Consider the following 12,951-nt stretch of genomic DNA (forward strand, 5'->3'; position numbering starts at 1 on the left):
GTGGTAGGTATGCTGATCTGTTGAGAGCTGTCAATCACCCTCTGTTTCTTGAAGCCCCCTACTACACTCCCATAAAAGAAACAAGGAGACCATTCAAGGGGAAGCCTTGATGAATGTTGGGATCCTAGGATGCCATAGGGGGTGGGGACTAGAGAGGAACTTGGAGGTCACCTTCTAGTCTAGGAATCAATAGTTCTGGGTAGTGGTGTTGCAAGGATGACAACTATAAAGATAGACATGCTTCTCTTAACCCGTTTTAGGGAAAAGTCCTAAACTTCTCATAGGAAATATTCTTTAATGATTTTTCCTCTGGTTTCTTGTACTTTTTGAATATTTGTATTCTGTTGAATTGATTAAACAAATCAGCATCTTATGGAGATTTTATCCCTGGAAGGTCCTTCCCTGGGCCATCTTATTGATTGGAAAGTCTCACATGGTCTGTTACCTCAGGCCAGGCTGACTCCAGCTATCCTTTCTCTTTTTCCCTGGCCAGTTCCTTGCCAGTCACTTTGCCTCCAGAACCAGAGAACAGGAACTGGAAGATGTGACCCTTTCATCTCTGGAACATCCTTCCTGGGGCTTCAGTTCTCATCATCATGCTGGCACACAGCAGGGACTTGATAAAGCTATCCCTGCCGTCTCCTCATCAGCTACCTTGCCTCTGTGAACACTCCCCCCATATACCCCTTCCTCCACCCCCACTCCTATTGTCTAGTTCTGGAACTATAATCACTTCATTACCACCACTCCTACTGGAAATGCATGTCAACCGCTTTGGCTCTACTCAGCTTCTCTGTAACTTTCCAAACCTCACTACCGTGCCCTGGACATCATTCTCTTCCCATATTAAAATATACAGCTAGATCCTGATTAGAGTAAATAATGAATCTTGTGAAATGGTTATATTATTTGAATCTACACTGCATCTTTCCTTTGGGCTTCCATTGGGAACCCCTTTTAATTCCAATCAATTATCACATTATATAACTATAACTTCAAATAATATAAATTCAAATTCATGTGAGACTTGAGGTATTCATTATTCACACTAATTGGGACTTAGCTGTAAGGTTCTTGAAAGCAGAACTGTCATTGGTTTTTGGATTTATATTTCGGGTGCTTATTATAGGGCTTGAAATACACGTGTTTTTTAAAAAAATATTCATTCGTTTATTCATTTTAATAAGATTTGATAAGGCCCAAGCAGCAATACAACTGAATTGAAGTCATTAAAATGGTCAATTCTCCTTTTCTGGTGTTTTTTAAGAGTATCACTGGAAGAATTAAGCAGAGTAGGTTTGGCTTCCTATAGTTATTACTTGGAGTATTCAGATAACCATGAATCTTCTCTCCAATCAATAATAACTGAATTTGACTTGAAAATTTGACTTATTATATGGGAATGTTATGAACTTCTATCTTACAATCCTTTCAAATCAATATTTTAATCCCCCCAGACATTTATGCTTCAGGGAATGGTGCCAACAATAATAGCTCATATTTATATAATACTTTAGATCAGCGAGTCAAATGCAAATTGAAATAAGAATCATTGAACTACCCGTGAGGATCATTTCAAGGCTATATATTGGCATTGCATTGTACCGTTCGTTATCTATGTACGACTACATTTTTATTTATTTTGTTGAATATTTCCCTATTGCATTTCAGTCTGGTTGTGTTGCTCTCATATGGGCAGCAGTACACATGGCTGAAGAGGTTTACAAGACTCTCCTTGTAACTTCTTACAGTTCCAAGAGATTGTACACACCATCATTTCTTTTCAATGGAATAGGCCCAGGGTGTTTAAGTGACTTTTCATGGTCACATAATAGGGTTCAAATTCAGTTCTTCTGATTCTCTAGCTTGAGAGGTCCCTGTATTTCTCTGCCTAGTTCTTCCTGATCCGGGTCCCTCCAAAAAAGAAAAGATTAATATCCAGCAGTCACGGGGAGAACAACCCACAGCTTGCGAGGAAACTTGGACCTGCGGTCAAGAAGACCAGATTTCGAATTTTGTCTCTTATTCTTACTAGCAGGGTGATGGAGGTTAAAACCCTTAATCTCTTTTGGGCTTCAGTTTCCACTTCTTCAAAATGAGATGTACTCTGAGTTCCCTTAGACACCTGGAGTGGTGATCTCAAAAAGCTAACCTAGAGATGTCCCAGCTTGCAGAGATGGAAAGAGAGAATTATTTTCCTTCCTAAATGACCTATGCAGAACAAGTTCTAGTATTTTTCAGTGCTAGACACAGGAAGAAAAAGCCTGGCTCAAGGATTATAACACAGCACACATTAGAGTACATATTACAACAAATGGAAAGTGATATTTGGTGAAAACCTTTTAGAGTTATTTTTTTTTACCTGGAATCCTGCTTTGAGTCCACTGCAGATTGAAGTCCCGCCATCTGCTATTTTAGGCAGTCTCTTGATGATTTCCTGGGTTGCATTTCCAGGGACTATTTGAGTCAGATTATTTTGGATCTCAGCATCACTGTCAAATGTGACCATCCCAACCCAAGATCCCATTTCAACAATTTGAATTAGGTACACTGTAGCTGCTTCAACCAGATTTGAAAGTCGGTTACCCTGGGTTAAAAAAAAATGAAGAGTGGATTTGACTTTCAGGATTTCAGGAGTAATTTAGGAGGCTGAGCAAAGGTGAGGGAGTATCCAACCTTAAAAATGCAGCTGATAGGTGAAAAATTTTTATTTAAAAAAAATTCCCCTTCCTCATTTTAAGATTTGTGCTGTTATTTCTATCAGTTTATAATCACTGGGGCTAGAAATCAGTTGTTGAACAAGCATTTATTAAGTTGAACCTATGTCAAATCATTAAACATCATTAAGTGGTATTGTGGTAGGCATGGGGATAGACATCCTTCTAAAAATGAGACAGCTCTTACCCCCAAGGAGTTAATATTTTACTGTAGAGGAATTGGGAGAAGAAAGGAATATGCATTTATTTTGTGCCTATTAAGTTTGGGGCCCTGAACTCAGAACCTCATTTGATCTTCACAACAATCCTGAAGGAACTGCTATTAGTGTCATTTTACAACTGAGGAAACTGAGGAACTGAGGGTTAAGTGACATTCTCAAGATTATCCATCTATTAAGTGTGGGAAGCTACATTTGAACTCAGGGCTTGCTTATTGCACCATTTAGCTATTTATAAAAAAATATAAAGTTTATAAAAAAGAAAATGAGGCACTTTGGGCAGTATTAGAGATGTAGCACCATTACCTCATCCTCTTAATTCAGGTTAGTTGTTGAGATGAAAGGAGGTACTATCAAGTCCCTGAACATTTCACAAGGGAGATTTCCTTTACCCTAACAAAGCAAAGATAGGCTTCCTTGGAGGAAGTTCCTCTAGTTTCCATTACGGAAACATGGCTGATCAGCAGGGCAGGGGAATGGGATTCTCCTGGATTTCAGAAATTCATCCAGTCTAAGGGACTCAGGGCCAAAACTGTTTTAGGTCCTTACACGATCAGGAAGCCATAACATAATTTTTATAAATATTTATATTTTATAACATTTATAATATAAATCTAGATCAGTCAAATATCAGGTTTTGTTTTAGGATTATACATGTTGATTGGAGTGGTGGCAGGGGAGGATGTTGCCACAGGGAAAATTAGGACCAATCAGGTGTTGGGGGCAGCCTTGTCTTAAGTAAAGCCTCCCCTTGTAGTGGGCAGGAGGGATGAAGCTGCACCAGATTGGTCCTAGCTTGGTGAGGTAGGCACGGTACTTGGGGGAATCAGAAAAGGAGATGAGGCTCTGCTACTTTCATCTCTGTTACTTCAATGCTGGGATTGAAATCTTGATTGGAGAGCACCTCCTGTCCTTCACTTTATATAGGAGTCTCATACTTTACACCCTGGCCAGACTCATGTAAGCCCTCCTCTCAACCTATCCTCTACAGCTCTGGAACCAGAATCAAATCAATGGGAAATTTTGTCAATCTGCTCCTCTTAGACTTCACTCATCATGCCAGGGACTTTCCCTGACCAGTATTCTCCAGTGTGTTTTGTGATTCTCTATTGGGCCATAACCCTTGCACTGTCTATACTCGCCTTCCTTTGCCATCTTGAACCCTTAACTAACCAGCTCAAGTTCTTTGCTATCATCTTCTCTTGAGTTTGCTCTGTTGCAAATCTTGTCTTGCCAAGCCTCAGTCTTGGAATATGCCCATCATGTGCTGTCTTCACTCTTGCTTATATGCTGTGGCTGGAGCCACTACAAATCTCGGCTGCCATTATTGCAGCCCTTACTGAAGCGGACAATCCTTCTTCACATCCCTAATTGACTTTGGATTCACTCATCACAGCAACTTTTACAACCTTTCCACCCCTCCTTAAGCTTCCCCTGGTTCTACCACCCTTTGCCCTCTCACTTGAGAAATATGCCCCATATTTCATTGAAAATAGTAGATAGAAGTTCTACTGCCACAGGACTGGTATTCAGAAAATCTGATATCAAATTTGTCTTTTATGGCTGTCCTCCTTAAGGAAGGCCTTCTATAATAGACATCTCCACTTCTCTTCCTCTCCCTCTGGTCTTCACTTTCTTAGTCTGACCTCCAACTTCATCATGCAACTGGAACTTCTACTGACCATGTCCTAATCGCCAAATCTAAAGATGCTCCTCCATTCATGAGCTCTCTGCAGCTTTGACAAATGTCTCCTTCTCTCTTGGTTTTTGGAACACTGTTCTCTTTTGATTCCCCTACCTATTCAGGGGCTCCTTTTCAGACCACTTTGCTGAATCTCCATCCTGGTCATTCTATGTGGCAAGACCAAAGGGTCTGTCCTAGACCTTCCTCATTTTTCCTTTGTGCTATGTCACTTGGTGATGATCTCATCAATTCTCAGGCATTTAATTTTCATCTCTGTGCTGGTGATAGTCAAATCTATTTATCAGCTCTCCCTCCCTCCTAACCCCTAGTCTCACATCTCCAACTGCTTATTAGACATCTAGAACTGGATGGATCTTAAAGTCACATGTCCAAAATTGAATTCATTCTCTTTTCTTCCAAACTCTCGCCTTTTCTAAATTTCCCTTCTACTTTGGGGGATAGTTAACATCCCATTCTCCCAGACGTGCAACAGTAACATCAATCCCCCACCCCTCATTCTCTCATTCCTCAAACTAAGCAAGACCTGTTGATTTTACCTTCATAACATCTTTAGTATACACCCCCATCTCTCTTCTGACATTGCCACCACTGTGGTGCATGCCCATATCACCTCAGGTCTGTATATTTGCAATACTGCTGGTTGGTCTTCCTTATATATCTCTTCCTGCTGCCATCCAACTTTCACCCAGTTGCCAATGTAATCTTTTTAAAGAACAAGTCTGGCCATGTCAGGAGGCATCAAGGTGACTCAATAGACAGAAGTCAGGAAAACCTATGTTCAAATCCAGACTCAGATACTTACTAGATGTGTGACCCTGGGCAAGTCACTTGGCCCTGTTTGTATTAATGAAGAAGGAAATGACAAAGCATGCCAATACCTTTGTCAAGAAAATCCCATGGACTAGGGTCATAAGGAGTTGAACTCAACTGAATAGCCACCATATCATCATCTTCCCATTCCCCACTCCCACACAATATACTACAGTGATTCTCTGTTATCTCCATAATCACTTGTAAAATCAGTTGCTTGCCTCCTTACCTTTCCAGTCTTTTCACACCCTTGGCTCTGGCTACTTCCCAACACTGGCCTCCTCATTTTCCAGCTCCAGGTGTTTTCACTGGCTTTCCCCATACCTGGAAAACTCTCCCTTCCTCATTCCTATCTCCTAATCACCTTGACTTCCTTTAAGTTCCAGCTTAAATCTTGCCTTCCATAAGAAGTCTTTCCCAATCCCCCTTCATTCTAGTGCCTTCCCTCTATTGATTATCTCCCGTGTATCCTGTCCATAGCTTGTCTGCACATAGCTGTTTACCAGTTGTCTCCCCATTAGACTGTGAGCTCCTTGAGGATAGGGTATATATATATATATGTATATATATACATATATATATATAAATATAAAAATAAAAAAATATTTTGCTTTTCTTTGTATCCCTAGTGCTTAGCATAGTATTTAGTATTCAATAGGTGCTTAAGAAGCAAGCTCCCAGAAGGAAGAGCCATTGTGGGGATCTCCCTGCTTACAGTCTTTGATGGGCTACTCTGCCTTTTTGTCTTTGTATAACAGGGAGTCTTCATAGTCTTCCCAACCTGAGATGAGTTTAATTAAATCAAAAGTTTCCTTACCGTGCTCATGCTTCCAGATTTATCAAGAACTAAACAGACTATGTGCTCCTTGGTCTTCAGCAAAGAAAATGTGGGTGGAGGTGGAGAGTTGACTCCTGCCAGTCGAGATAAGTTTCTAAAATCTTCGGAGTTCATGATGACCTCCCATGTGCTCCTTTGCCCACACATCTTGTTCTGTAAGTTGGGTGCCTCTGGGTTGTGGGTTTTTGCAGTACAGAATTCAGTTACCTGAAAAAGTCCATGAGAAGGAATTATCATGCCCATGGCTTAGACTCTTCTTGGGCTGTTTCTTGTCCAGACTAAACATGCCCTGGACCTTCACTGATCCTCAGAGGAGAGACACTCCAGGAGCCTTACTGGCCTGGACGCCCTCCTTTGGACACTGTCCAACTCATTCTTACCCTCTAATGGTGCAGCCCAGGACTTCAGAGGAGGCCCGGCAAACCTGGAGGATGGTGGGATGATCATGTTCCTGCTCCTGAAAGCTGTAGCTCAAGATTTCATTAGGGTTTGGTTTTTGTTTATTTATTTTGGGTGGAATTCCATATTCTTTCAATGACTCATCTTGAACTTACACTATTTCCCAGATAGGTTAATGCTATTTCATAATCTCATCTCACTTCTACTCTTTGAGGAAAGCACTAAAGTCACAGGGAAGTTGGTGGCTTAGTGGATAGAATGTAGGACCACTTGAGTTCAAATCTAGTCTCAGGTACACATGATCTGTATGACCCTGGGCAAATCATTTCACTGCTTTGTGCCTCAGTTTCCTCATCTGTAAAATAAGGATAACAATAATATCTACCTTCCAGGCTTGTCAGGGTGGTGGAATGAGATATAGCTTAAAGTGCTCCATAAAGCCGCTAGGTGGCACCATAATGCATCAAGGGCCAGGCTTAGCATCTGGAAGACTTGAGTTCAAATTTGGTCTGAGACACATAGTAGCTACATGACCCTGGGCAAGTCATTTCATTCTGTCTGCCTCAGTTTCCTTACAGTTAAATGAAGTGGAGAAGGAAATGGGAAACCACTCCAGTTGTCTCTTGTCAAAAAACCCCAACTTGAGGTCTCCAAGAGCTAGACACTATCAAAAACAAAAATAATGGTAATAATTAATAATAATAATAGCAAAAATAACACCAGCTAGTATTTATCCTGCATGTTCAGGTTTTCAAAGTACTGGAAAAATGATCTGGAGAAGGAAATGGCACAAACCACTCCAGAATCTCTGTCAAAAACACCTGCAAATGGGGTAATGCAGAATTAGACATGATTGAAATGAATGAGCTACAACTACAACAGCAGAGAGTAGATACTATATTGATGCCAGGTATTATTCTAGGGGCAGCTAGGTGCTTCAATGGCTAGAACACTGGCTCTGGAGTCAGGAGAACCTGAGTTCCAATCTGATTTCAGACACTTACTAGCTGGGTGACTTACTAATGAGTCACTTCACCCTGTTTGTCTCAGTTTCCTCATCTGTTAAAATGGGCTGTAGAAGGAAATGACAAACTGCTCCAATGTCTCTGCCAAGAAAACCCATGAGGTCACAAAGAGTCAAATTAAACTAAAATGACTCAACACCAACTACAGTCACACTCCCATCTAAAATAAAGATAAAGACAAGGAAATCAGTCTTAAGTAGGTTATGTGATTTACTCTTGGTCATCAATTGATCTTATCTATTGTTTATACAGTTATTGGCAGGGTTGTGCTAGAGCCAGCACATAGGCTAGCTGATGGTTAACATTTCAGAATAAGCATTTATATCTCAGAAATGGGCAAAAACTATTAATGTCTTAGGCTCTGTCTGCTTTAATATCCTCATCTATAAAATGAAGACATTAATGGTCCACAAGCCTTTATGAAGGTTCTGGTGAGTGCTAGGCATGGGGGATACAAAGAAAGACAAGAACAATCCTTGCCTTCAAAGAGCTTTCATTCTACGTGGAGAGACAACTGCACACATACAAAAGTTTAAACAAAGTAGATGGAAGGTAATCTCAGAAGAGAAGGTACTCTCTGCCTTCCAGGATTATGAAATAATGCATTGTAAACTACCAAGTGCTTCACAAATGGCAGCTCCTTAACTCAATGCAACATTCACATCAAAGGGAGGAAAATTTAATTTTGAGGTGAAAAGAAATGCTCGAAAATCAATATACCAGGAGAAAGAAGTACTAGACAGGAATGCACCAAATCTGCTTACCTGGATGTTATATCATATGAGTAATGCTAATAAATAAACCCAGGTTGGGACATGGCCCAGTATCTCTGAGGTAGATCTCAGAGTCCACCGAGACCAAGACTCTCCCTAGCCAGGTGCCTAGTGAAAGGGTAACCAGACCTTTCCTCCCAGGATGGGAGAACTCACCACCTCCCTAAGAGATGTGGCTTGGCTTTCTACTGTTCATGACTCACTCTATTTTTTGACCTCTGCCTCATTTACTGAAATCTCACAGCTGCTACTGATGTTTTCTTCCGATTTTTATCTATTATCTCCTTTATGGAAGCTTAAGTTTTGTTTTGTGGAACACTGAGTCTGTTAACTGCTTGGACTGTCTTGCTGATGCCTCTCTCAGCCCAGCTTCCTCAGCAGTCCCATCTTCTCATCTCCTTAGAAAACAGGGTTTGTCTACTCTTAATCTATAGTCACCACCCTTTCTTTGACCTGGGTTCTTCTCGACTCAAATTTCATTTTTGTGTTCTATGCTAACACACTCCCTCAAAATTGTTCTTTTAAAATCCATGGTCTCAGAGAGTCACATACTATTACAAGAGTGGAATCTAGCTAGTTATAACTAGCTATGTGTCCATGGCCAAGTTATTTTTCCTACTGGGGTCCCGGTTTCTCCATCAGCACCTAGCTGGCACAGTGGAGAGTCTGGACTTGGAGTCAGAAAGACTTGAGTTCAAAACCTGCCTCAGACACTGCTAGTCGTATGACTGAGCTAATCACTTAACCTTCTCCAGCTCCCTTGGAAAAAATGGAAATAAAAATAATAGTAGCATCTACTTCCCAGGGTTGCTAGAAGGATCAACTGAGATCATATTTGCAAAGTGCTCTGCAGGCCCTGAAGGGCTACAGAAATGCTAGCCATCACTAATCAGCTGCTAAAGGCTGCGACAATAAGGCTCCAACATGAGAGTCAATGTGACAGAATGGACTGAAGAAGTTGGTAAGGGCCAACAACTCAATGTCTCAGAGCACTAGGATTGTAAAATTATAAATAGTGGAGGAATTTGTCATGTGGGCCAGGAGAGGGAGTTTCCAAACACAGATCAGATAGATGCTAGGTCCAGAACAACAACAAAAAAAAGATTTCTTGAATCAGAGGTTGAAAATATTTATGGGACTGTCTCGTTGTCCTGGGATCTTTTCATGTAAATATTTAGCTTGTATCAGGTTTTTGAAAGAAAATAACAAACATATATCTTTACTGAAACCTTCATGTTTGGGGTAGCTGTGGATAGAGCACCAGCCCTGTAGTCAGGAGGACCTGAGTTCAACTCCAGTCTCATACACTTAATAATTTCCTAGCTGTGTGACCTTGGGCAAGTCACTTAACCCCATTGCCTTATAAACCCCCCCACCCTCAAAAAAAACCCCTTTTCATGTTCTGGTAATGGGATAATTAAAGGCACATATTGGTGCTTGCCTACCATGTTTTTTCCAAAACATTCAATTTTTACATGAAAGAATAGAAAATGATGAAGCATCATTCCTAGAAATTCTGATCCCTTGATGTCAGTGGTTTGACATTAAGAAAATTAGCTTTACTTTCTGAGTCCTAGGAGAGGATCTGTTTCAATAAATCATAGTATTTTTTAAAATTCTTTCTGCCTCTATGAGTGCTTGTGATGGAATGGAGAGAGCTGATTTGGAGCCAGGAGCACCTAACTTGGACCCTGGTCTGGTCTCTGACAGCTCTCAAAGGGTCTAAGATGTCAAACTGGATTAGAGAGGGTGGTGGTTTTCACTTCTTTAGTACCTTTCCCTATATAACCTCATCTACGGTCCGATGATTACAGATTTAGAAGAAGTGACATAGAGATCATCTAGTCCAACTCCCTTATTATACAGATGAATAACAAAGACTAAAGAGGTTAAGTAGTAAAGGCAGAATTTGAAGCGGGTCCCCAACTCTAAATCCAGAGCTCTTTGCTATATACTTCTGGCTTCTAGGAAATGTCTTTCCTAGCTTCCTGGTTCTTGTTCTGGTACAAAACAGAACCAAGAACTCAAACAATCCATTTGATTAAAATATACCTCCCCCCCACAAAGAAAGCTTTTAAAGCTGTTAAAAAGTTCACAAATATGAAAGCAGATAAAAACCATCAGTAAGGAGGTAAGAAGCTGTCAGCAAGGAGGTTCCTTGGTTTTAGGATCTTTAGGTTTTAGGATCTTTCCCCCAAAGTCCTTCAAACACTTTGATGTTCTTCTCACCCAAAGTGTCATAGCTGAGTTCCAAATCAGTCCAACAGGGGACAAAATTACCTCAATCATCCCTTATTCACAACAACCCCGCTTAATGATGGGGGAAGTGTAAGGGCTTACTTCTTGGTCTCTCCATCCCGCCCCCCGCCAGTTCCTGACCCAAAATAGATTTAGCACCAAATAGTCAAGAAGATAGTTGGCCATCAACTCTGTGGTTCAAGTTAATAAATTAAGTGTGGGGCCTGAAATATCTCCATAGGTTTTCTAAACTGTTCAAATAGAGGAATTCTTCTTTCTTCATTAGTTGGTGCTTCTTATTTCTTCCACCCATTATGTCTATTCAGACTGTGTTCCTTGAGGGAAGGCATTGTATGGACAAATCCTTTCTCTCTCTTATAAGAGGTTCTAAGGTTGAAATGACATTTTAAAAATCAGAGTGAGGTATTTTAGAAAAGTATCACAGTACAGTTTGAGATCGAGAGAGAGAGAAAGAGAGAGAGAGAGAGAGAGAGAGAGAGAGAGAGAGAGAGAGAGAGATTGCAATGGGAATTTCTAACCCAGAAAAGAAACCCAGTTTTCCTTGATTGAATTATTCTTCATTCCTAAGACATGGCCATTCCAAACCTCAAGATGGGTATAAAAAATGGTTAAGATACTTACAGAATTTAAACTTTGCATAAACATTATGGATGTCTTTGCCTTCTGGGATTTTTCTGGTATAAATTGACATTTTGTTTCATACATTCCTGTCTGTCGGTTCGTTTTGCATCTCTTGATTGCACAGCTGTTATTACTACATTTCAAAACTCTGTTAACACCAGTAATGTCTTTTGAACATCTACAATAAGATAAAAAATGGAAAAAAATCAGTAAATTAATTATTAAAGAGGGTCACCATCCCAAAATCTTTTGATTGAGATAATTACAATAAATGCTACTTCATAAAGGTGACAAAAATGGGATGATTAAGTTGGGAGGATTGTGGAAAGATAGGAACACAAATACATTGCTGGCAGATCTGTGAATTGGTTTGGCAACTCTGGAAAGCATTTTGGAATTATGCAAAGAAAATGACTGAAGAATTCACATGCTTTAACCAGGAGATTCTATTGCCAGGCATATGAAGAGATCAAGGACAGAAAAGTTCCTTATGTACCAAAATATGTTTGGCAGCACTGTTTGTGGGAGCAGCAAAGAACTGGAAACAATAGAGTGGTTAAAAGATAAACAAAATGTGGTAAAAGAATTTAATGCCTTACCACTGTGTGGTAAGTAATACTGAATATAATTAATAAGTAAAAGCATGGAAAAATTTATATGAAATTATGAAAGTGAAGTAAGCAGAACCAAGAAAACAATATTATACCATGTCTACAACAAGGTAAGCAGAAGAAATAATGACAAGATAATTTAAATGGAATGTTTCCAAATTATAGTAATGGAACTTGACCCAAAGAATCTGGTATTCCTTGTCATTCTTACAGATATGGAACACAGAACATAACATCAAATTTTTAAATGTATTGATTAGTTTTGCTGAACTGTTTCTCTTTTAACTTTTAAAATTATTTATTAAAAAGGATAACTCTATGAAGGGGGTGGATCAACCATACAATTTAGTTGATATCAAAACAAAAGATAGCAAAAGTGTTTAAATAAATAAGTTGTGCATCAAACATTATATGTTAGCAGAAATACTACATTTCCCACCATTTTTAATTGAATAGATGCATCCTTACACTAAACTTTCCAGTAAGTACATTCTAGGAAATTAGTTAAACTGCCTTCTAGAATGATTTTGACACACCACCCATCATTTATCCTGTGGCAACCCAGATGGTGACTATGTAAATGAGTAATTTGGTACTAAATTGTCTATTGTATTTCACTTGGAGTAAGACACTTTGATGTTGTCTTCATTTACACAAGAGAATATGAAAAGGACCAATGTAACCTCTCACATAGGTAGTAAGTAGCAAAATCAAGATTTAAACCCAGGTCTTTTGCCTCCAGATTCAACACTCTCTCCCTAACCTCCACAGTTGCATTCATGATGTATATTGTTCTTTTGTCACTGCTTTTGGGATAAATGTATTTTGGCCTCTCTCTCTCTCTCCTCCCCACCTTTCTCTCTCTCTCTCTCTCTCTCTCTCTCTCTCTCTCTCTCTCTCTCTATATATATATATATATATATATATGTATATATCTATATCTATATCTATCTATCTATCTATATATATATATAT

At 39.6% G+C, this 12,951-nt stretch overlaps 1 protein-coding gene across 1 annotated transcript in view; it reads right to left on the bottom strand.

The window, feature by feature from the left end:
- The window catches only part of LOC141512657 (calcium-activated chloride channel regulator 1-like), a 32,251-nt gene that overhangs the window by 14,144 nt on the left and 5,156 nt on the right, over positions 1-12,951 (bottom strand). The window contains exons 5-7 of the mRNA XM_074221760.1: positions 11,366-11,543; positions 6,268-6,495; positions 2,363-2,587 (exon numbers count right to left, since the gene is read on the bottom strand). Of these exons, the coding sequence (XP_074077861.1) occupies positions 2,363-2,587; positions 6,268-6,495; positions 11,366-11,543 (631 nt within the window). The remainder of the gene's footprint in view (positions 1-2,362; positions 2,588-6,267; positions 6,496-11,365; positions 11,544-12,951) is intronic.

Source organism: Macrotis lagotis, chromosome 2 (genome assembly GCF_037893015.1).
Source record: "Macrotis lagotis isolate mMagLag1 chromosome 2, bilby.v1.9.chrom.fasta, whole genome shotgun sequence".
Classification (NCBI taxonomy): domain Eukaryota; kingdom Metazoa; phylum Chordata; class Mammalia; order Peramelemorphia; family Peramelidae; genus Macrotis; species Macrotis lagotis.